At 48.3% G+C, this 24963-nt stretch overlaps 1 protein-coding gene across 8 annotated transcripts in view; it reads right to left on the bottom strand.

The window, feature by feature from the left end:
* The window catches only part of AGAP1 (ArfGAP with GTPase domain, ankyrin repeat and PH domain 1), a 517259-nt gene that overhangs the window by 46718 nt on the left and 445578 nt on the right, over positions 1-24963 (bottom strand). For all 8 annotated transcript variants that reach the window (XM_046018363.1, XM_046018364.1, XM_046018365.1 and 5 more), the window contains one exon: positions 19766-19988. In XM_046018363.1, the coding sequence (XP_045874319.1) occupies positions 19766-19988 (223 nt within the window). The remainder of the gene's footprint in view (positions 1-19765; positions 19989-24963) is intronic.

Genomic DNA, 24963 nt, shown 5'->3' with positions numbered 1-24963 from the left:
GTATTCAGCCATGAAAAAGAATAAAAATTTTGCCATTTGCTATAACATGGATGGAGCTAAAGTATATTATGCTAAGTAAAGTGAATTAGAGAAAGACATATATCAGATGATTTTACTCATGAGGAATTTAAGAAACAGAAGCATATAGGGAAAAAAGAGAGAGAGAGAGGGTCAAGAAACAGACTCTTAACTCTAGAGAACACACTGATGGGGACCAGAGTGGAGGGGGGAAACAGGTGATGGGGATGAAGGAGGACACAGTCCTGATGAGCACTGGGTGATGTATGGAGGGGCCGAATTGCTCTATCGCACACCTGAAACTAATCTAGCACTGTATTGAATTTAAATTGATTTTACAAACAAAAAAAACCCAGTGGGATTGATCACATACCCAAGATGTGTCCAATGCACTGTGTGTAAGGTTTACCTCAAAATAAATTTTTAAAAATTTCCCCTCCCCTGCCTTACTAAATAAATAATCTAACAATTCCAGGAGTTCATAATTCACCTCAACTGCCAAAGGGGGAGTCTGGTTTCTACTTGGACTTTTAGAATAAGGCACTCATAATTCTGGCCTTTGCATGCTCGCGTCAGCCCACACATCAAAGCTTCTTGTAGTCCCTACTTTAGTGAATGGATCTGCACTGTGGTCGGCCTCCATGAGCTTGGGAGGGTGGTCATACGATGGTGATGAAGAAGGTAGAACCCCCTACCCCAGGGAAGAATGCGACCCTGAGACCTCAAATCCTTCCTTGGATCAGGCAAACAACCAAGGAGAATGGGGTTTTTCAGGACACACAGCCAAGCCATGCCCCTCCACCCCTACCCGAGGTGCTGAATAGTGACATGGATGTTGCTGGACACACACCCACCACAGGTCAGCCATTCCACAGAATCTCAGCAGAAGACACATGGGGAAAAGCCCCAGCAACTTGAAAGTTCATATTTAAGAGCAAAAGGAGTATTGCCGCTGATGAGGAGTTCGAGGGACAGTTTCAGGGCTTTGGAGGGCTAGTCCCACTGCTGGGACAGGAGTCCCAGGGCTCTCGATAAACAGGCAGCCCAGCTGCTCATGGCAGGGCTCTCAAACTCAACCCGAGGCAACTGTCAAAGATCCCCGTTCTAGAAGGATTAGTGAGACGAACCATTCCAGCAACAACTGGACCCACTGCCTGCCCTGGGGAACAGGACTTCACTGTCAATATGGGCGTTAAAAGGGCTCCTTTTCTACTCACTCTGCAGCCCCTACGGGCCTCCCTTCGCTCACCACCCAGCTGCCCACGGGCTGGCCAGACACCGTTCCCATTCTTGAGAGCCTGCCCGCGCGTGAGCAACATGTCAGCAAAGGTTTCCAGGCTGTCGGCAAACAGAACATTTAGGGTAGTTTCCTTTGATGGCTGCTTCACAGTCAGATGAAAACCAGCCGCAAGGGGAGTGCACTTCAGAAATAAAGCGCAGCCAGTGGATGGCAGGGTAACAAGCCGGCACCACAATAGGGTGGCCGGCGCCAGAGGCAAGCGAGCTGAGGCTCCTAACTCAAAGCCCACGCGTGCGCTCCCTGTGCCCAGATGAGTGATTCAGCCTCACCCAGCTCGACGGTTTCCAAACCACACGTGCAGACATCAGGACAGAGCCTTTCCAACACTGCCAAAGCCAGGAGCTTTTCCGAAAGCCCGTGATTAAGTCGGAATGTCTGCATCTGTCTCACCTGCACGTTACCCGCCTAGATGGGGTAGACCGCCTGATGGTGGGTCTGCAAAGGGCACCACTGAGGCACAGCAAAGCGCTGCTGGCTTTACCTGTGGGCCTCTGGATGAGGGCTGGTGCTCAGGCTGGAGCCGCTGTCTGCTCCCTGTGTTGAGTGAGCTCCCTGGCCTCCCCAAGGGACACATGGGGGTCGCCGCTTGGCTGGCTCTCAGGCCCTCCCCACAGGGACCCGCTCAGTGGGTTTCAGGTGAGGGTAAGTGTCTGAAGGGATGCTGGGAGTTTTAGGAACAGGTGTAATTAGCATTCACAGACGAGGGCAGGCAAGGCCCAGGACTGGGGTCCAACTGTCTCGTTCTGTAGCTACACAGCACACCTCTTCACCCACATGAGCTTCCCCAGGGCTTGGGGAGAGCCAGGAAAAGCAGCCCAGCAGCCCTCCACCAGCAGCTGCCTCTCAGGGCTCTGCACGGGCCAAGCTCACAGCAGCATGGAAGATAGGTCAGGGCCTCTGTGCTCCGCTGGCATCTTCCTGCCCCGGGAAGCCGCGACGAAGTTCCCAGCTCACAGACGCCAAGCTTGAGCTTTTCACAAAGCTATGTACTGCCCCCGTCCCCTTTCAAGCTGCTGATGAAAGCTTCCACAACAGAGGAGAAAAGCCATTATGCTTGTTTTCTTGGTAGTATCTTTAAAATAAAATTCAGAAAGCACCTTTCCTGATCAAGAGACACTGAGAGACTGCCCTGTTGGGAATTGGTGCTCCTTAAAATAAAGCACAGCAACAATACTGTCTGGGCCCTGGGAGTTGATGTATAGCCTTCCATAAGCTTCTCCTGGGAGTTGACGTATTGCCTTCCCAAAATTTCTCCTGGCATCCAGAAGGGCCTCCCGGCCTTCCCTTAACTCCAACCCTCCAGGTGGCTTTTTCACATAAGGACCTGCTGCCCAGAAGACAGTGATGCATGCTGTAGTGCGCATCGGAGCAAAATCACTATTTTCAATAAGCATCACAAAATATTCCTCTCTTCTCTTTGCTCCTACAAAGTGCTCAACGGACCGGTACCTCCTGCCCTAAAGCAGACATGGCATCCAAGCAACAGGCAACAGGCAGGCTGTAAGCTTCCTAAAGCCAACCTGTGGTTCTTCACCCTGAGGAAGGTGGGTACGACCCACCATGCCTCGGGGGGAATCAAAACCCAGCGTATTGAGATGGCGACTTTCAAGAGAAACCAGCTGTGTCTCAGTGTTTGCTACGCCTGAAAAATGAAATACAAATTTCAGACACTGTGTTTCTGGCTCCGCATTCTCCATGGCACTCCGATGGCATTACGGTCACCAAGCCCGGGAAAGCTGTGCCATATGGCAGTGCAGGCGTGGGAAGTGACAAGCCCCCTGGCCTGAGCTGCCTGCTCGGTACAGGTGGGGCGAGAGGCACAGGCACCGATACGCTGCCTCTGATGTCCCACGTCCTACAGACCCCGGTGGCTGCTGCACCACATCTCACTGCTGTCCGGCATTACACGCAGCAGCCTTCAGTTGCCGGCCCAGGAGCCCAGCAGCAAAGCACCGAGGTTAGAGCACAGGCTGTAGGTTTCCGGCCCCCGACTCCATGTCACCGAGTACCTGCTGTGTGACCTACATGTCCTCAGCCGTACCACAGGGACAGAGCCTGCCTGCCTTCTAAGAGCTGTTAGAGACCTCAGTAGCAGGGGCCCCCAAAGTGTGCAGGCTGTGGGTGGCCTGTACATGTGGCCTTTGTAGCATCAATGAATCTCCCTATTCCTGGAGGCTGCAGGTCTCGTAGGGAATGCCTGGCTTGTCCACCTACTTGGGCAAGTTCTCCTGGCGGCCCCGGGCCTTTGGGACCTGTTCGGCTTATTTCTGACCTTGATGTCTTCGGTGAGCTGGACATGAGCGGGATGGTGTCAGAGGCCAAGGGGGAATCAAGCCCACCCTTGAAGTCACCTTGCTTTGGGTCACAGGTTATTCCGTTGGGAAGACCTCACATAAGCCCAGTGACCATGGCCTTCATGAATCACCGCACATCCATGGCCATCGCCAAACATGTGGGCTGACAGGGGGCACTTTAGATCTTCTTCCGACTGTAGGACATCATATGACTTCACAGAACATTCTGGCCCTTCCTGACTTGTGCCTTTTCTGTTCAGCTCTTGGTGCCTTGCCACCTTAGAAACCGTTTTCTCAGTGTAACCATGATTACATTTCAATCCCTTACTGCTCCGTTCCTGGTGGCAGAGATGTGTGTCCCCTTGGCAATGATGTCACCTGGAAAGGGTGCTCTGCTTTGTCCCAACTGAGTCTAAGAAGAGGCACCCTCACTTCGTATGGGTGCAGCCATCGCCTTTTTTTTTTTTAATTTTTTTATTTACAGCGTAACAGTGTTCATTCACCCAGTGCTCCATGCAGTACGTGCCCTCCCTATTACCCACCACCTGGTTCCTCAACCTCCCACCCCCCCGCCCCTTCAAAACCCTCCGGTTGTTTTTCAGAGTCCATAGTCTCTCATGGTTCATCTCCCCCTCCAGTTTCCCTCAACTCCCTCTCCTCTCTATCTCCCCATGTCCTCCATGTTATTTGTTATGCTCCCCAAATAAGTGAGACCATATGATACTTGACTCTCTCTGCTTGACTTATTTCACTCAGCATAATCTCTTCCAGTCCCGTCCATGTTGCTACAAAAGTTGGGTATTCATCCTTTCTGATGGAGGCATAATACTCCATTGTGTACATGTACCACATCTTCCTTATCCATTCATCCGTTGAAGGGCATCTTGGTTCTTTCCACAGTTTGGCGACCGTAGCCATTGCTGCAATAAACATTGGGGTACAGATGGCCCTTCTTTTCACTACATCTGTATCTTTGGGGTAAATACCCAGCAGTGCAATTGCAGGGTCATAGAGAAGCTCTATTCTTAATTTCTTCAGGAATCTCCACACTGTTCTCCAAAGTGGCTGCACTAACTTGCATTCCCACCAACAGTGTAAGAGGGTTCCCCTTTCTCCACATCCTCTCCAACACACGTTGTTTCCTGTCTTGTTAATTTTGGCCATTCTAACTGGTGTCAGGTGGTATCTCAATGTGGTTTTAATTTGAATCTCCCTGATGGCTAGTGATGATGAACATTTTTTCATGTGTCTGATAGCCATTTGTATGTCTTCATTGGAGAAGTACCTGTTCATATCTTCTGCCCATTTTTTGATATGATTATCTGTTTTGTGTGTGTTGAGTTTGAGAAGTTCTTTATAGATCCTGGATATCAACCTTTTGTCTGTACTGTCATTTGCAAATATCTTCTCCCATTCCGTGGGTTGCCTTTTTGTTTTGTTGACTGTTTCCTTTGCTGTGCAGAAGTTTTTGATCTTGATGAAGTCCCAAAAGTTCATTTTTGCTTTTGTTTCTTTGGCCTTTGGAGACATATCTTGAAAGAAGTTGCTGTGGCTGATATCGAAGAGGTTACTGCCTATGTTCTCCTCTAGGATTCTGATAGATTCCTGTCTCACGTTGAGGTCTTTTATCCATTTTGAGTTTATCTTTGTGTACGGTGTAAGAGAATGGTCGAGTTTCATTCTTCTACATATCACTGTCCAGTTTTCCCAGCACCATTTATTGAAGAGACTGTCTTTTTTCCATTGAATATTTTTTCCTGTTTTGTCGAAGATTATTTCACCATAGAGTTGAGGGTCCATATCTGGGCTCTCCACTCTGTTCCACTGCAGCCATCGCCTTTACCATGATGGCTGGTGACATCATCCTCAGATGCTGCCTCACGACATGGCCCAGCCACTGGCTTTTGTCGCACTTTGGAAAACAGGGGCAATCCCAGGAGATGAAGAAAAGCTCACACATGCTTTGTCAAGATGAAACACGATTGTTAAAGAACAGTCTTGGACAGGAACATAACAAAGGGATGAGAACTTTGAAATCAAGAGTAATTTTTGGACTATATGGTTACTTATGACAGAAAATGACATAACATCCCACCTTTCTTCCTGACACAAATACTCTTGATTATGCATTTAGGCAACTGTACTGTTTATCTGTACTCACACTGCAGTACCCTTCAGTCTTGCGTTATGGTAGCCCCGTGGGGTGTGCTGTTCCCACTAGATTAGAGCCCCTGGACGGGACCTAGATCCCAGTCCCAGAGACACTGCTTCATCCATAAGTCTCAAGATACCCTATGCCTTACACCTCTCTAAGCTGTCTCCTAGCTTTTAAATGAGTTTGCATTCTACAAAGCTCTAAGTTGCTGGGGCACATGACTCTGCTTCGTCACCTTCTCCAAGGACTGGTGTTCACACTATTTTGCATATATCTTCCATCAGACAGATACTCCCTGGGGCCATCGGCCAGCCATTTACTTCCACTTCCTTTTTAGTGATCATGCGTCATAGCCATAACTTTAGTTTTTTTGGGGAAGAAAACCCACAGGCTCTCAAATATTTATTGAGCATCTACTGTGGTTCCTTTGGAACTTTATGGAGTATATAATTATCCTCGCTTCATCTAATGCATTTACAAAGGTACAGTTTGGCATTCTAGAATGAAAACATGTTCATCTTTCTGAGTTGATCCACTGCCCACACCAAGAAGCAACCTCCTGCGAGAGGTCCTGGCTCCCCAGAGGCCTCTGCTGGAGTCTGTGGAAGCATGTAGGCAGCCCTGAGGGGAAGGCTGGTTCTGTTCGTCAGAGCAGCACGGGTTTACTTCATGGTTGACTCTACTGTGTTCCTCCGTTAGGGCACTACAGTCACTCTGGGCAAAGCGACTCCTCCTACCCAGGCACTGGCATCCCAGGCCCCCAGTCCCATAACCTACCTCACAGTCTATTCCAAATGTCTCCCAGCTGAAAACCACTGGAGTAGTGAGAAGGCATGGCTCAAGGCTGAGGTCATTTGTTGACAGAATTCCACACTTGCAAGTCATGCACCCAACTTTTCTTAGGGGCCCCGAATGGTAAGTCCATGCGCTAACTCTGCTCCAAGTCTGGGTTAGATTACATGTAAGACATTTTGCCTGCCTGGGGGTCCTCTTCTCTGATTCCAAACAAGTATCTTCCAAGCTCATTGAGATCATGAGGATCCATGTGAAAACACAGGGTGGTACTTGGGGGTCGTCAAGGAGAAAGTCATGAGTAAGTAATCATGATTACGTATTTGCCCCCAGGGTCATTTGTATTAGATCATGCACATTAGAGATGCTTTCCGTATGAGCGAGTCCCTAAGACTGAGTGCTGTGTACTCCAGGTAATGTTCGTCTTCTGGATCTCAGGTTGATGAAAGTTTGTATAAGTTACAAACGACATTTAATTATTTGAGGCTTTAGTAGCACTGCCCTTGCTGTTCCTACTCTCTGGGACCACAGCCAGTTTCTTGGGGAAATCAGGGCTCCGCAGTGGGGGAGGCTCGCTCTGTCTGCTGGTTTTGGAGGGTCTGGCCCAGAGATTCTGCTCTGAAGCCACAACAGGATGGCCATGGCTGGGCCAAGGCCATGGTGGGTAGGTTGAGCCACTACCCTGCCCTCTTCCTGTGCAACTTTTACTTTTAATATCATGACATTGATCCATCAGGGGCTTGTGACTGGTTACCTTGTTTGTTCTGCTTGTCAGTTAATGGCCTTGGCCATTGTCCCATGGCCCAGGGAAGGACACTCTGAAGGACGTCCGTTTGTTGTGTGGATTCCATGCCACAATGGCGGGCTGTGCCTGGGGCCTCGCACAGGTTCCCCGAAGGCCCTGGTAGGGATGATCACCAATTCAAACTCAATCGGCATGATCTTCTTCCTGGTCGCATCCTCGTCTGGTCTATCCTTCCAAGTACAGGGAGCTCTGGCTAGAGTGGAACCACCGGTCAAAGCATCACACTGGAAAAATTCCTCCACTGTTTGCCCCCAACGAGGGGCAGACGGGCTGGCCGGGCCACCCTTTCCCCACCTCACATGTCTCTGCACCTTTGCTCAGAATGTTCTCTCTTTGCAGAATGTCTTGCCTCATCTTTCTCCTTGGAAATTCCTCCTTGGTTTTTTTTTTAATTGACATAATTTATATGCCATAAAATCCACCCTTTAAATGTGTACAATTCAGTGGTGTTTAGGATATTTACAAAGTTGTACAGCCATTCCCACCATGGAAATCCAGGTCATTTTCAGTATCCCCAAAAGAAAGCCAGTCCCTAGGCCTGACTGCCCTGCCTTGCCCAGTCCCCAGCAGGCACTCGTCTACTTTGTCTCCGTGAATTTGCCTATTCTGGACATTCTGTATAAACAGAATTGTACAATATGTGGCCTCTTGTGTCTGGCTCCTTCCACTTAGCATTTTGTTCTCAAGGTTCACACAAATTGCAGCATATGTGGTACTTTATTCCTTTTTATGTCTGAATAACATTCCATTGTATGGACAGACCCTATTTTATGTATCGATTCATCAGTTGATGGGCGTTTTGCTTTCACTTTTTGGCTATTATGAATAGTGCTTCTGTGAATACATAAGTGTAAATTTTTGTATGGGCATGTGTTTTTATTTCTCTTAAGTATATACCTAGGAGGGGGCGCCTGGGTGGCTCAGTGGGTTAAAGCCTCTGCCTTCAGCTCAGGTCATGATCCCAGGGTCCTGGGATCGAGCCCCACATCGGACTCTCTGCTCTGCGGGGAGCCCGCTTCCTCCTCTCTCTCTCTGCCTAGTTGTGATTTCTCTCTGTCAAATAAATAAAATATTAAAAAAAAAAAGTATATACCTAGGAGGAGAATTTCTTGGTCACATGGTTTCACTTTTTCAGAAACTGCCAGATTGTTTTCCAAGGCACTCTGTGATATACTATTCCCACCAACAGTGTAGGAACGTTCTAGTTTCTCCACATCCTTGCCAACACCCACCACTGTCCATCTTCTGGATTACAGCCATGCTAGTGGGTGTAAAGTAGTCTCTCAATATGGGCTTGATTTCCATTTCCCTAGTACGTAATGATGCTTGGCAGCTTTTTGTGTGTTTGCATCTTGCTTAGAAAAATGTCTTTTCAGAGTCTGCATATTTAAAACCTGGGTTATTTGTCTTCTTATTGTTGAGCTGTGAACGTTGTTTATATGATCTGGATACTAGATTATTAAATATATGGTTTTTATATATTATCACCCATCCTGTGTGTTGTCTTTTTTTTTCTAGTTTTGTTTTTTTTTTTTAAAGATTTTATTTGCCAGAGAGAGAAAGAGCGCATGCATGCACAAGCAGAGGGAGTGGCAGGCAGAGGGAGAAGCAGGCTCCTTGCTCAGCAGGACTTGATCCCAGGGCTCTGGGATCATGACCTGAGCCAAAGGCAGATGCTTAACCAACTAAGCCACCCAGGTGTCCCTTGTGTTTTGCCTTTCCACTTGCTTGGTATTGTCCTTTGAAGAAACGAGATTTTTAATTTCCATGAAGTCCAATCTGTTTTTCCTTACGTTGCTTGTGCTCTAGATGTCGTATCTAGGAAGCCGTTGCCAAATTTAAGGTCACAAAGATTTACCCATGTTTTCTTCTAAAAGTATAATAAAGTTTCAGTCTTTATACTTAGGTCTTTGATTCCTTTGGAGCCAACTTTTATATATGGCATATAAAGAGAGGGGTCCAACTTCATTCTTTTGCATCTGGATACCTGTTGAAAAGACTGTTCCCCCCACACCCACTGAATTGTCTTGTCATCACTGTTGAAAATCAATTGACCATAGATGTATGGGGTATTACATAGCTCTCAACTCTGTTCTGTTGATCTCAAGTCTATTCTTATGCCAATATCACACAGCCTTAGATTACTATACTCTTGTAGTTAGTTTTATGTGTGGGTCCTCCAACTTTGTTATTCTTTTTCAAGATTATTTTTCCTGTCTGGGGAGGGGGTCTCTTACATTTCCATATATGCTATACGATCAGCTTGTCCATTTCTGCAAAACAAGAAAAAAAGCAGCTGAGATTGTGAAAGACCAACTTTGTGTTGAATCTGCGTGTCAATTTGAGAAGTACTGATATCTTTACAATATTAAGTCTTCCAGTCCATGAACATGGGATGTCCTGTCAATTATTTAGGTCTTCTTTAATCTCTTCCAATGATGTTTTGTGATTGTCAGTTCACAGGTTAATATATTTCTAAGTATATTATTTTTGATGCTATACTAAATGGAATTTTGTTCTTAAATTTTATTTTGTTCACTGCATATAGAAATACAATTGAGTTTTGTACCTGATCCTGTACCTTTCCATTTTGCTGAACTAATTTATTAGCTCTAATAATTCATTGTGGATTCTGGCAGACTTCTGATATACAGATCATGTCATCTGCCAAGAGAGATAGTTTAATTTCTAATTTGGATGATTTTTGTTTCTTTTTCTGGCCTAATTCCTTGGCTTGAACCTCCAGTACAATGTTGAACAGAAGTGATGACAGCAGACATCCTTGCTTTGTGCCTGATCTTAGAGGGACAGCCTTCGGTATGTTATCATTCAGCAGGTGTTAGCTGTGGGCTTTTCACAGATGCAGGCTGAGTATCCTTTTACTCCCAGTTTGCTGAGTGTTTGTATCAGGAAAGGGTGCTGAATTTTGTCAGATTTATTTTCTGCATTTCCTGAGATGATTGAGTACTTTGTGTCCTTTGTTCTATTAATGTAGTGTTTTACATGGACTAATTTTTGGGTGTTGAACCAATCTTGCATTCCTGGGGACAATGACATTTGATCATAACATATAATCCTCTTGTACTGGGGCAAGACAAAGAGATGTACTCTGTGGATGGCAGCACTTGCTGGGTTGGCATCCTGGATATGTCAGGCCAGACAACTGTCTGGTAAGCAAAGAGGACAGACACCTGCATCTCAAGAAATGAGGAATGAAGTCCAGGGACTTAGGCTGAGATAAGGAGCGGACTCCAGGAAGGGCTGTGAACACTTGTCTATGCTGCCTGGTGTGAACCAGTGCTTCTCAAATTCTAATAAGCATAAGAATCACGTAGAAGGTTAAAGTATATTGCTGGGCCCCGCCCTAGAAATGCCAACTGGGTAGGTGTGGGGTAGGGCCAAAAACATACACCTCTAGGTGATGCTGATGCTGCAGTAAAACCACTTTACAGGTATAAAGTGAAATAAACAAAACCACATCATCCACATCAGTAGACCCTTGCCAGCACCTGAGATGGCATAGACCACTTGTCTCTCTCACTGTTAGCCTGCAGGACCCAGGTACACCGCTGATTTTGTCTTCCAGATAAAAAGGAGTCTAGGACGGTTGCCTGAATGGCTCAGTCAGTTGACAGTCTGGATCTTGATTTTGGCTCAGGTCATGATCTCAGGGTCCTCAGATTGAGCATCATGTTGGGTCCGTGCTCAGTGAGGCATCTGCTTGAGATCTCCCTCTTACCCTCTCCATCTGCCTGTCCCCCACCACTCTCTTTCCAATAAATAAATCTTTAAAAAAAAAAAAGAACCCAGGTAACTTCATAAATATTGTTTCAACATTAAATCTACATGATCAAGTGGGTGGAAATAATGGGTAGTTTCCTATTAAAAAAGAGAACATACCTGTTTTTTGTTTTAAATAAAAAATCTCAGAAGATGCTGGTCATGGAACCCAAACTAGAAATTTTCTAGCCTGCCTGTGCATTTCACCATGCAGATAATAAATGTGATTGTAAGGCTTTCTGGAAATGGAAGCTGAATGTTTTCAACATTCAGCAATGTTGTGTCAGGGTCATGGACAGAGGGAGCCTCAGGCAGGAGGATGTAGTTACATGAAATGTCGGGGCTCGATCCATACATCTGTGGTGGCTGATCCAAATACTTAGAGCTTTCAAGATTAGCACCAACTGCAGAAAATGAAGACTTTAGAATCATGACTGAATGACTTAAAAGATCAGGTTTGCCCTATGAATGCAAACAGAAATGAATGATGCTTTATCACACTTCAGTTACTATGAGCGAGGCCACTGGATTTCACGAGTGGAGAGATATGGTGGCTATGTGATCTTATTTATTATCACTTTACACTGGTAATATATATATACAGAGACATCATGCTAACGAGAGTGTAAGCTGGGGCCTTGGGGAGGAGAGGAAGGGGACACTGCATCTCTAAATGCCACAGGATTTAGCCACATGGATTTAGCTACTGGGTTTAGCCACATGAGGCTGAGTAACCAAGGACAGGAGCAGCAGAAGGACCAAGAGTAGGTTCCAGGGGTCTGATCCTGAATTCACGTGATCCAGCCCACAGTCCTGTATGGGATCCCAGAGAAACAACACAAGGACCTTTGGTCCTCACTCTTCCTACTTGGAAAATGGGGATCGTCCTGTGTCACAGGACAGCTCTGTGCTAAGGAAAAGCTCACAGCACCGAGCAGAAAGTTCTCCAGAAGAGAGAAAGTTTCTGGCACAAAGACTCAAAACAATACCGGAAGAAAAGATGCTTTGGAAAATGTTCTACCATCGTAGGAATAAAAACAGAGGCAGCTGTTGTAGAAAGAATTCATGGGCCCATTGTTTGAAATGTCTTCCATGATAGGTACTTCAAGCCCCAAGAGGTTAATCTTAGCGTGACGTTCACTTATATACACTCACAACGAGCCAGAGGCCCAGGCGTGCCCAGGACCCCCAGAGGCTGCCAGCGCTGGCCACTGGCTTGCATTTACATCTACTGGTGGCAATAAAAATTCTTAGAAATAAAAAAAACTCCTTAATTGTCTCCATCGCTCCATTTCAGAGAGTAAACGAGAGGGATTTTCAACTCAAGACAGCTCCCCGGTAGCCACACTGGCTCCCAGGACACATTCAGTCTCCTGCAGGATCAAACAAACCCTGGGGTTTGCGGGCAGCAGGCGGCCACAATACACCAGAGCACTACATTGTCCTTCTGGTTCAAAGGCAAATGGAAGGTACAGTTCTCTTGTAAAAAGCAGATCCCATTTTACTGAACCGTAAGGAGAGAATCTTCTTAAATCCGCTTTCTTACAATTGGAACGAGTCTGTTAATGAGCGCTTAATCGGAGACCACTACAGCTGAGCATAAATTCCCACCAAGCTCCCTGACTGTGGTTTACCAGATGAACCACCGAATCTGTTGTCAACCTGTAATCTACAGGCATTATTTCTGAGCCAGTGTTAACGTACTTTTCATTTGTACATTTTTCTAATTGGCTTCATATTTATAGTGGTATATTTCTGATCCGGGAAGAGCCCCAGTAAACCAAGCATATTTCACCATGTACTGGAGAGGACCAGCCGGTCATGGAGGGGCGCTCAGTGAGTTATGGTTCCTGCAGTCTGGTTCCAAGCCAGCCTGCGAGGAGACGTCGCTGAAATATCTGAAGTAGAATCTGAGGTCCCCAAGCAGCTGTTGGTTCTGCAGGGCCGCAGCCATGTAAACTTCATCGGCAGTAAACGTCAGTCCTGCACGCAGATGGCGTGCCTGTAAGCCCACAGCTCTGCCTCTGTCCCCATGTGCTCGGGAGCCGGTCCTCACCTGGACAGGGAGGGTGGCCGCTGTGCCGGCTAGGGCCGGGGCACGCCCGCTGACAGGCACACGACGATGACAGAAATTCACTCTGAGTTGCAATTAGTGGCACTGTCATTTTCGGGGGCTCCTGCCAATTAATTAAGCCTGTCAAACAGAAAAACCACAGCGCTCACATGATAATTTATATTGGAAGAGACCAGCGGCTTCCTCCACACACAGGATTCTCCCTCAGAGTGCTGAAATAAACGACAGAAAATAAATAAAATAAAACAACAATAAAGCGTGTGTGTGTGTGTGTGTGTGTGTGTGTGTGTGTGTGTGTGTGTATGTGTGTGGGGGGGTGCTCTGCACGGCGAAGAAGAAAGTTAAGCTGTCCTTGTTGTAATTGTTAACTCTGATCGCCGGAGTAGGAGACAGGCTGATTAAAACTCCAAGCGAGCCCCCAGCTCCTGAACCCTCTGCGTCCGTCCGGGATGATAGAATCAGAGGAGTTTATTCATACCATTAAGCCCCAGAGAACTTAATTGAAAGAAGAGCACAGCCCGGACCTTGACAAGCGGGAGGTCACAGTAATTGCTGCCGGACATATTTAACATTAAGATAATCAGGCCATTAATTACCCTTTGGATCATTAAATCAGCCAGTTGCAAAATGAAATTTCTGCCTCTATTACTCACTTGAGAGACCACAGGGGTGGCCTTTAATTTATCAGTGAGCTTGAGATACAAAGGCTGGGGCTGGGGGAGGGCAGGCGGGAGGGGGCTGCGCGGTGGCGGCGGCGGCGGGGGCAGGGCATCAATCCGCCATGCTTGGTGATCGTGGCAAATTAACTAGGTAAGATAACCTCCGCTTCCAAAGGCAGAAGCTGGGGGTATGTAAATAGATGAGGGCAGACAGGGAGATCAGAGTCTGCACACCACTTAGCAGGATAATAAAGGAAATCATCCTTGATTATCAGTGCTAATTTGGACACTGCCGGTAGCTTGTTATGCGTGTTCTGAGTAGCATTTAATTAATTCAATTGCTTGTTAATGAGGGAAGTGACATGTGGGGAGCAGATGCCACCCAACTGCAGATGGGTTCTGGTCATCAGAGCAAAGTCCTTCCCCATCCCCCCCACCCCCGATTCCTCCCCCTGCCCATTTTTTTTTTTTTAAAGAAAGAAAATAGGAAAAGGTGTCAAGCATAGAGGAACACTCAAAAGAGACAAAACACTGACCTCAGCGGGCCAAGAACTGTTGAAAAATAATAAGATGAGATAATCCTGGGGCTGTGTGGGTACTCATGTTCCCTGAGGCCACATTTGGAACAGTGCATCTTTATGCCAGAAATTTGAGCCCGAGATTACTATATTGTGATCTTATGATCAAACCTAACGAGACAAAGACGTGGCCAAGTGGTACTGCTTTTAATATCTCAGAGTTAGCGGTAGGGATCCAATTATTTTCAGTTTGGATACATTTCCCCTTTATCAATATCTCCATGTGCATAAATAAGATGAAAGTGGCGATCCCAAATCAAAAAGGACCGGAACTCATGTCACTGGGCAGACTTGCTCCATCTGGAAGTGCGCGGCCAGTCTCTCCCACGCAGATTTCTGACGTCCAGCCCCAAATCTTCCTCCCGAAGGTGGCATCTTTTTATAGGTTAAAGACAAGAGGGGAGTTTGGACGTGCAGGTGACAATGATAGAAAGAAAAAGAAAGCTCAAAGAGGCAGAAGAGTGTATCCTAAATCAGCAACTCGGCTCCCTTCCAAGTGGGATCAGAAGGAAGGGGGATTTCAGTGGGGTTTAGAGCTTCTCCCAAGGGCTCTTTGACAGAATGGAAAACACACGTCCAGGCTCCTTTGATTTCTGAGACCAAATCGGCTGGCTCCCAGACCACCGTGTAAATAGGCTACCTGCCCTGAAACGCCAGCCGCGAGGGGTCCCTGCAGACCCTTACGGACCCGATGCCTATACATGGAAACCTAAAGGTGGAAGAAGACGAAGTAGGTGGCTGAGTACAGTCTGGCTTCTGCCAAGAGGAACACGGACCGGAGGGCTCCACTCAGTCCTGAGAGGAAATTAGGGTCACCGCAGGCAATCCCAGAAGATTCCAAAGTGAAACAGCGACAGGAATGGAGAACAATGCACCACAGTGGCAGAGAGTAGTCCTCCAAACACCCCCACGGGGCCGAGGAAGGAAAGAGGTCTGAGGTTTGCCCAGACGACTTCATGGTGTGCTGCAAATGCGTAGCCCCGATTTCATGCACGAACAAGCGAGCAACCCCTGGCCCTGAGGCAGCAGGAGCACCTGGCATGTGGGTTCCACGCGGCCCCATTCCCGTGTCCCCCCATCCGCTCGCTCATTCGTTCAAGAAACGTGCTCTTTGCAGTTTGGCTGTCTCTGCCTCCGAGTGCACTACTCCTTGATGTGAAAGGGGCCACAATAAGCTCCGGGACTTGGCCCGACGGTTCCACGTGTCCTAATGTGGGAGCAAGGGCCCTGCCTGGTTGCTCCAGGCCCTGTCCAAGTGCACACAACACACTGCACGGAGCGACCTGAACACTTGCGTGCTACGTGTCATGAAGCCCTTGCACACTCATGTGCTATGTATCATGAAGCCCTCGCCGCCCACCCCCCAGCCCACTGCCCCTGCGTTAGCCCCTAGGATCTAGCAAATCCCATCCGCTGTCACCACGGCTCTTCTGCTTCAGCATCCCCATTTAAAATCAATATTTTAAGTGTGTGCTTAAATGGCATCAATAGCAATTAGAGAGGGGGATTCTGATTCCACCCCAGCTGTAGTTAACTATTGTACCATCGATATCCTCTACCGGGCTCCTTTCTCTGAATTAAACCTCCATCACTGAGGGGGGATGAAGGGCATCCTCTCCCCTCCTGCGACAATAAATTTAATATCGAATGCACTGGAAAAAAATGGCAGTTGTTGCAGAATCCATCCAAAAAGATTTTTTTTTTCTTCCGGGGAGTAATTAAAAGATGCTTTTCTTGACTAATGATTCCCCGGTTTAGGAATGGGAAGTCAATACTGCTTCACTGCCGTCAGCTTCGATTGATCATGACGCTGCTCAAGTTTGAACGGCAGTTCTCAGGGCAGCTGAGAATCACTGGAACCAATTATGAGCCGTCCGAAGCTGCCCTAATCAGGGGTGCAGGGACAACAAGCAGAAGGCCAGCCAGCTGGTCAAAGGCGCCCGTTTTCCTAACTCACCCACAGGCCTGGGTGACACCAATGAGAGGTGGTTTCAGGGGACTGGATGTTTCTTTGGAGGAAGATCGCTGTGTTGTACCTCTCCATGGTCGTGTGTGTGTGTGTTTGGGGGGAGGAACAGCACATTTCTAATTATATTCCACTGTCAGAATGAATCTCCTGCACAAGATGGAACGGACCGAGTTTCTCGGGAAAACAGCTGGGCCCTTTTCCAAAGAATTAGCCTGGATATATTGCACTTGGCCCTTCCTTGGATAGAAATAAAAATTTATTAAAATATTTCTTTTTAATATTACCTTAGGGCCACATTAAAAGACCCCTCCAGCTGTTTGTACTAACAATCCTAGATTCTGCAGAGAGACCAGAGGGAGTGGTTGGGAGGGGGGCGTCTGTCCTTGTCTCAGAGAGGCAGGATCCAGGATGCCCGTCCATTCTCATGTTGCAGACTGAATTCCACACGGAAATTCTAGCCCACACTTTGGAGTTCTTCATTTCTTTTTCTTTTTTTTTTTTTTTAAAGATTTTATTTATTTATCTGACAGACAGAGATCACAAATAGGCAAAGAAGCAGGCAGAGAGAGGGGGAAGCAGGCTCCCCGCTGAGCAGAGAGCCGATGCAGGGCTTGATCCCAGGACCCGGAGATCATGACCTGAGCTGAAGGCAGAGGCTTTAACCCACTGAGCCACCCAGGCGCCCGAGTTCTTCATTTCTGTTCGAGAAGACTGCATGGGGTAGTGAAGACAGTGGGTGTCTGAATTATTGCTGTGCTATTATGCTGAGTTGTTTCTTTATATTTTTGACAGAGCATTTATGGCTTTCATAGGATCCACCAGGACCACAGCCTTCCAACGGGCCTCTCTGCCTCATCTTATCCCTTCCAGCAACGCCACTGGCTGCCCCTAGTCCTCTTGGGAACAGGTGGATCACATGTGAACACACAAACCCCAGAGTCACTGTTATAATACACCCCTGGCTCAAAGGCTCAGCCAGGCCTTTGCTCTCTTTTGGCCTTTCCAGCCCCTACCCCTCCTCATTTACCTGAAGGTCCCACCCCATGGCTAGTTTCTACAATCTCAGGAGGGCCGGACTTGGCCTGGGCCACGTCCACCCCTGTACACCACACCACCCAGGCCTGGACATCGCCCCACATTTTCAAGTCCAGCTCAGACATTGTTTGGCCAGTGACACCTCCCCGGAGCACAGTGGTTGTAAGAACTTCCCATGCATGAATTCTCCAGAGTCCCAGCACCCTCAGCTGTGGCCCCGAGAACATTCATCAACATTCGTCAATTGCTGTGGGGCAATAATCACCACGTATTACTTCTCTTCTACGAGAAAGTGCTCAGTGACTATTTGCTGAATATTAATTTAAAAATGAAACTGCCAGCCAGAATAACTAAAGGCACAAGGAAACATTCAGTTCTCAAAGACATTCATAATCTTTGGAACTGCCGTGTAACCCAGTATCACTGTCACCACAGCCTTTGCGGGGGATGGTGGTGGAGTGGGATGAGGGGAGAAGCACTGCCACTTGGGACAGCCCCTTAGGACAGCGAATGGGACCCAAGGAGAGCTGGGACTTCGCTGCGATCACCCCATTTGTGGGAAAGGAAGCCCCTGATAATACTGGAGAGAAGAGAAAGTCATGCACTCAAGAGCTCAGATCAAATACACAGGTTAGAAGAGTCAAGTGCCTGCATGTACAAAACCCTCGCTTAGGAATGAAGATGAGATTCTTATAAAATATTTACCAGTTAAAAATATCAACACCTGTCTTGGTTGCCTAAACACTCTAAATGGTGGCTAATTATGACAGGTGGAAAAACAAACTTTTGCCCAATTCTGGAAACTAAAAATAATATATATGCCTCTTTTACACATAAAACAGTAAAATGCAGGAGTAGTTGTTTTTCCTAACAATTTCAAAGCTCTCTGCACTCCTACATGAAATTCGATCCAATTTCTAACCTTATTTCATTGTTAGGCCTACATGTCCTCCGAGGAAACTACATCCATGAAAAAACAGATATTAATACGAAATACGTCTTTTAAGAATGCTCCTCACTGATGGTCTGTTAATTCCTACGTTCTTGATCAAGAGTTTAAAGGAGCCCATCATTCCTTCAGTTTGCAGGAAAGCTGCCTACATGGGTACTGTGTGGTTGAGCTCGCCCAACAAATGGAGGCGACGCCAGGCTGGCTCTGGGTGCTCCTGCTCCCCTTGCCCCTTCCCCACAGGACACTGTACGAGAAGAGTAGGTTCCTAACACACCAACTTCATTCTCTAAAGTGAACCGAAGGTGGCACCACAAATTCATTTTTCAGCATTCATGAAAAAAAAATCCACCAACTCCTCGCACAGGATCGTGGCTTAGTGGCCAAAACCGACTTCTTGGGAATCACGTGGGGCCCGACCACAGATGGCTGTGTGGACTCTCACGCTGTCTCGTCACCAGCAAAACAAGCCAGAGGAATTTAAAAAGTGCTAATGACCGTCTCTCCCTTCACCTCCACACACACACACACACACACACACACACACACACACACACACACACACGAAGTAAAAGAGTAAAGACAGTACTGGCCCCCACCCCCCCACAGAGATAGTGGGGGATGCGACCATGAGCGCCTCCTTCTGGGGGCAGCTGCAGGGACCCGATGGCCCACTCTGCCTCTGTGAAGCAGGCTTTCTCAGAAGACATGCCATTTTATCACCTCTTAGGTACATTAAATATGTATGTGTACTCAAAAACGGTTTATAATAGCTGTAAATGAAAAATGAGAAAATAAATGGGCTCAAAATAAATGCGTTTTTTACACTGGGTAACAATTAACGTTAATGAGGAGTCACCATACGTTACACCATACTTGGCTGATTAACTGTGTTGGAAATATATTTTAGAAAATAAAATATATTGTGTTACTCTAAACTGGCTTGCTGTGGGTCTGTGGGGGTGGGGAGGGAAACCAACTGAGGAGATGCTTATCAAAGACAGAAGAATCACAAAATTAAAGAATCAAAAATTCATAATTAGTGTTCACAGCACAGCTTACTCCTATTAGAAATGTATTAATTAAAGTGATATATTCATAAGGTTGGAAGCTTAATACATTTCTAAGAGAGGGAGAGGAATCCCAAAGGTCTAAAAACAAACATAAAAAATTAAGGAGTCTGAATTATCCACACCTGCTGAAAACCAATTTTAAAAACAGACGTTTCCGTGGCCCGGCCCCTCAGCATTCCTACAGGTCGCCAGGGTGGCTGTCAGGGGGCTGTCATGAAGGTCACTTCCCGAGGTTGAACTGCCGGCAGAAGGACCCAGAGCCATACAGCTGCCCACGTCCCTACCTTGTGGAGTCCAGTGAGGGCTTCGTCCGCCCCTGGCTGCTCTCTTCCCAGACACTGTTGGCCAGCTCGTTCCCAATGGATGACATCACCTTAATAAGCTCGATGGGCCAGTCGTCGAGGTCCAGAGACCGGACTCGAGAAAGGTGGGTGCCCAGGTTCCGGTGGATCCCTGAGCACTCGATGCACATGAGGGCTCCCAAGTTCAAACTGGCCCAGTTCGGATCTGTGGGAAGAGGACCATCAAACCATCATCACTCATTCCAACTGCCCTCAGCATCTCAGGAACAAAAAGGCCTGTTACCAGACTTCACATCCAGTGTGAAGGGATGTTCACATCCCTCCCTAGAATCACGAGGCCCATGCCAGTCCTCCATGCTGATTCAGGCATTTTGAAAGGTTTGACATGTTGGGGATGCCTTTAAAAAAACCTGGCTTCAGCCAAAGTGTAGGATTTCCCACATGACGAACAGGTGCAGGCACTGGGTTGGACACAGAGATGTACGTTCTAACACCTCCAGAGCAACCCCCTCGAGAGCACCAATGCACAGGGGAAAGAACTGTATGTGACCTGGCAACCACGGGGGAAGGCTGCTCACGGGGAAGAGTGAGGGAATGCTCAAGAGGACTTCCAAAGCTACAGTGTCCTTTGTAACCAGCCATTCCTGCAACTCTAAGCACATCCGAGTTTTCATTAGTCATATGATGGACATGTTTGTAAATTTCAAAGACAAAGGCAGGCATGTTACCATGAAGACATGGTTTTCAGTGATCTTACATAAGGGCAACCATTGGAAGAACTCCCACTGTCTATCAAGGCTGGCAAGATGGCGGGCAGGGTCCGCTGGTTAGGTCATGACCCAGCTGGATCAACCCTGACCTGCAGAATGAATGGTGATCAGCTTTAGGCTGTGATAACACACCAAGGAGAACAAATGAGTTTAGAGAACACCACCGGATCCCTTGAGCTGGATCATTCCCTGTGTGAAAGTGGCTGGCAGCTCTGAAGTTGTTGGACTCAAGCCCAAGGCTGGCTTCGTGCTGGAATCTGCAGCTGATTTGTGAAGACAGGGCTCACCAGGACAGTCAATGGCTTTAACTACCAACAGATGCAAGGAAGGCTTAAATCATCTAGGGACAATCAAGACTTACTCCAGGTACACCTGAGTCAACAAAAAACCAGGAATGGCCTTGTGCTAATTCATCAGAAATCAGCCAGCCATTTCTTTCATATCTAATACAAACTCTGGGAGGTGGGGATGGATACCATGGGAGGATACAGGAGAAGAGAGGTCTGTGCCTCAGAGATGTTCTAGCTGGGGAAAGGAGACATATGTCCCAAATAATAAAAATAAAATAAACGGAATAAGGAAATGCAGACTACATGCTGAAGAGTAGAGTCAGAGGAATAAATGCACAGGCGACGTGGAAGGAAGAGGTCGGCCGTAGCAGGTGCCGGAGGGTAGGCTACACGGTGGAGGGCTGGCCTGGGCCCTGTGGGGTGATGAGAGAAGAGGGTGGGGTGGTGAACAGTTTGCAGAACACCCCCGCTGTGCCCCTTCATAGCCCAACTCCTGCACTGGCCACCTCTGAGTCTGCACCTCTCAAACTCAGCCTGGCCCTCCACCCCCAACTTCACTTGGAGCCAGGCAGCCAATGTCATCAGGTCGGGCAAGATCAGGATGGTATTCAGCCATCATTTTACTTGACCTCTGGAAACTTCTTCTTACAACACTGCCTTTAGATGGCAATCTCTGGATTTTTCTAGCACCTGTCTGGCTCCCCAACTTGATTTCCTTCCCAATTCTTCCTCCTGAACCTGCCCCTTATTTCAGGGGGCTCTGCAGGCTCATCTCTTGATTCTAACGCTCTTCCAAGCAAACTCTACCTAACCTGTGGATCCCAGTACGATCCAACTGCTAACAACTATCCACAGTGACACCGCCCACCTCAGGAGTGAACATGGATATGCCTCTCTCTCGAATAGAACCTGTAATTCCCACCATATGTTTGTACTTGGAAATCTTGCAAGTACCTCCCTGTCGACATTTTGCCCTTGAACATCGTCTCCTCCAAGGGACAGCTCCATTCCAGCCAATGGCACAGATTGAGCCAGTTATTCAAGCTGGAATTCTGGGAATCGAGTCTGATCCTTCCATCACCCCCCAGCCCATCACCAAGTACTTCAATCTTGATGTTCATCTCCTCCATGTCTCCACCGCTCCCGCCCTGATGCATGCCACCATCACCACCAGGATGCAGTGGCCTCCCATCTGGGGTCTCGCCTTCCAATGCCCCACAGCCTGTGTTCCACGTGTTGGCCTGCAGCCTCCTCAGTGCATCTGACCATATCCTGCCCCTTCTCAACTGGCCTTCTGGCCTTTGGATCCGACCCACAATCCCAACCAGCAGGATCAGAAGTGAGCCCGTCTTTGTGCGTGTGTCTCTCAGGAGCCCTTCAGTTCCCTGACCCCACGCACTGCACCCCTCTGCGTGGCCACCGTCTCTTCCTGCTGGCCTCAACACACAGCTCGCTTCCTCATGGGAGCCTTCCAGCTGCTCCTGGGAGACCTTCACACACACGTGCCACTTACTGCAAAACCCACCCTGCGTTGGGCAGAGCTGGGGGCACAAAGCTCTTCGCGTTCACGACTCCACAGAGCCTGCCTCAGGGAGCCAGTTTCAGGCAAAGGAAGGAATGGCCCAACTAGAGCAGAGGCCACCTCCGCAGGGCTGGCGGGAGGTGGGGCCCACGCACTAGGATGCCACGAGGCCCAGGTGCCCACCTCCACGCATCATGGTGCACAGCAGGTGAAAGCTCTACAGGCTGTCCCCGCTGCTCCCATGCCACTCACTTGGACTGTGGAAAGAGCCCCTCAGTAGGCGCCAAGCTCCACCCACCTGCACAATCATTCTGAGTTACCCCATGGGCATAGGACCCCAATGACCCCAACCCCTGGTTTGGAACTCCATATAGTGCCGCCTTAGCTTCTGAGACCAGCTTGGTGCAGTATCCCCTGGAGGAGGATGGCACACGCAGGACACATTTCAAAGACTGCATGCAGATCTCCATGGAAATCAGAAATACCGAGAGCGGGCGAGGGGAGCTGGTGTGGGGAGGTGAAGCATTGCTGTGACCTTCCATCACCTCAGGAAGACCAGTGGCTACAGGGACATGGCCACTGGGGCCGCAGGGTGTTGGGGGGAATAGCCTTACCTCTGCCTCAACAGGTGAGAAGGTGTTGACAGCTGTCACATCCCCGCATTGCCAGGGACACTGCTGAGTTACACACCTCACTCCCACCAGGATGCCTCGGGGCGCTGCAGCCTGGGCTGCCACATCAGGCCTACAGGCGAGTCCAGCATGGCCTTAAAGCTCTGGATTATCTCCAGTGTCTCAGGGCAGTGACCCCACCGTCCTGGCGGCACAAGCCCTCCTGTCCATCTGCCCCTTGAAGCGTCTTCTGTGCTGCAGGCCTCGCTTGGGAAACGAGGCTAATGATGCTCATTCCCTCTGGGGCCTGTCCTGAGGGTTAAGCGGAGGGCTTTGATTCCATGGGGCAGACCAACAGGGAACATACAGGAAAAACATACCAGGTGTCAGGGAAGTGGGTGTTATGAGAAAACCCGACTAGGGAAAGAGTAAGATGGACCCACGTGTGTCATTTCAACCCAGTGGTGGCTGGGGAAGGCTTCTCTGAGGGAACATGTGGGCAAAGCCCCAAGGATGTCTTTACAGATATAACTGCATAATCTGTTTGTAACTTAAAAATATATAGTTATATAATTTGCAGTTTCTTTTTATGCCTATTGGAAAAAGCAAGCAACAGAAGTGAGAGGCTGATGTGCTCCCACTATGGGTTTTGCTGGGATGTCTAGAGACTGGGGAAGGGAGAGGGGAGTAGAGTCCCCGCCTGTGTGCAGGTCCAGGGTCCATAAAGATACATAAGACAGGGTCCCAGACGTCTAGTGGGACACCGGCAAAGCTGCTCCCAACATCACTACAACATGGTGGGAGGAGTTCACGCCCCTAATTTCCATCCAGGGCAGCGAGGACCAGCCAGGAGAGAGGGATCAGCTCTGCCCAGGAAGAGTAGGAGGGCATCGTGGACGAGGGGTCTTGGAGTGGTAGAAAGGCCTCATCGCCTCTACGGGTCTGTCCATGCAGGTCAGGCCTGCTGGCAACCACCATGCCAGGACTCCAAGCTATTGGGTTCTAAAGGGCTCTGGAGGATGGACTTTCCCGAACATGCTCCTGGTGGAGAGTTGGCAACAGGTGCCCTGAACGAAGACTCCCACTGTCTGATTGGTCTGTTCCTTATCTTTATGGTAGGATTTCCCAGAAGCACGGATGTCTGAAGGCTGCAGCTCCTCCAGGGACAGCTGCTACAGTTCTCCAAACTCACTGCAGCACTGCCTCCCTCCGCCGATGGGCCCCCTGAACTAAAGAAGCTCACAGCCTGGTCTGGGGTTTACCAGGTGTATACAGGCGGCTCCTGGCAGTCTGGCACATTCTTAGGAAGAATGACGGGTTGGGGGGGGGGTCCAACAGCTCCAAATCCCACATGTCATGGAAATAGTCAAGCCCTACTCCCCCCAGCCCCAGGGGGACACAACTGAACTGGGAGGGGGGTGTTCACAAGCCAGTGGAATCATCCAGAGAGGCGTCTGTGGCACCTGGAGCCCAGGGTTCCTCCCACATGATCCCCGGACACAGGACCACGAAGCAAAGGGCCCTGATCTCAGGTGGACAGAAAGCCAATGGGGGGGCCACACCTTCAAGTCCCCCTCAAGCCTCTCTAAAGATCCCTTTAAAACGATAACAGTAATGGGCTCATTTAAAGACAGGTATCAAGTACAAAGGACAAGGAAAGAAAATCTTTGGAACTACCACCCACTTCAATCACAGTCAACTTATTTTTTATCTGTGCATATTTACGTGGAAGAAATGCACCACAAGACTCTCTCTTGCTTCTGTTCATTGAACAATCTACCTACGCACTTTCTATGAAAAATAACTCTTGGGGTTGGTACGCTTCCTTTATCAGCTAATTTCCTCATGCCTGGTGCTGCAGCCAACCGCCACCTCTGTCCCCAGCAACGCTATGGAGGACACGAGTGTGTCCTTTGTTCTACTAGCATGCTGCTCATCTTGGCTGAGAGAGCAGCCACTCTCCCCTAACTTGATCCTCTCTCCACAG

The sequence above is a fragment of the Meles meles genome, chromosome 9, assembly GCF_922984935.1.
Source record: "Meles meles chromosome 9, mMelMel3.1 paternal haplotype, whole genome shotgun sequence".
NCBI classification, from domain to species: domain Eukaryota; kingdom Metazoa; phylum Chordata; class Mammalia; order Carnivora; family Mustelidae; genus Meles; species Meles meles.
The sequence above is the reverse complement of the archived record's forward strand: the minus strand, read 5'-3'. Positions and strand labels throughout refer to the sequence as shown.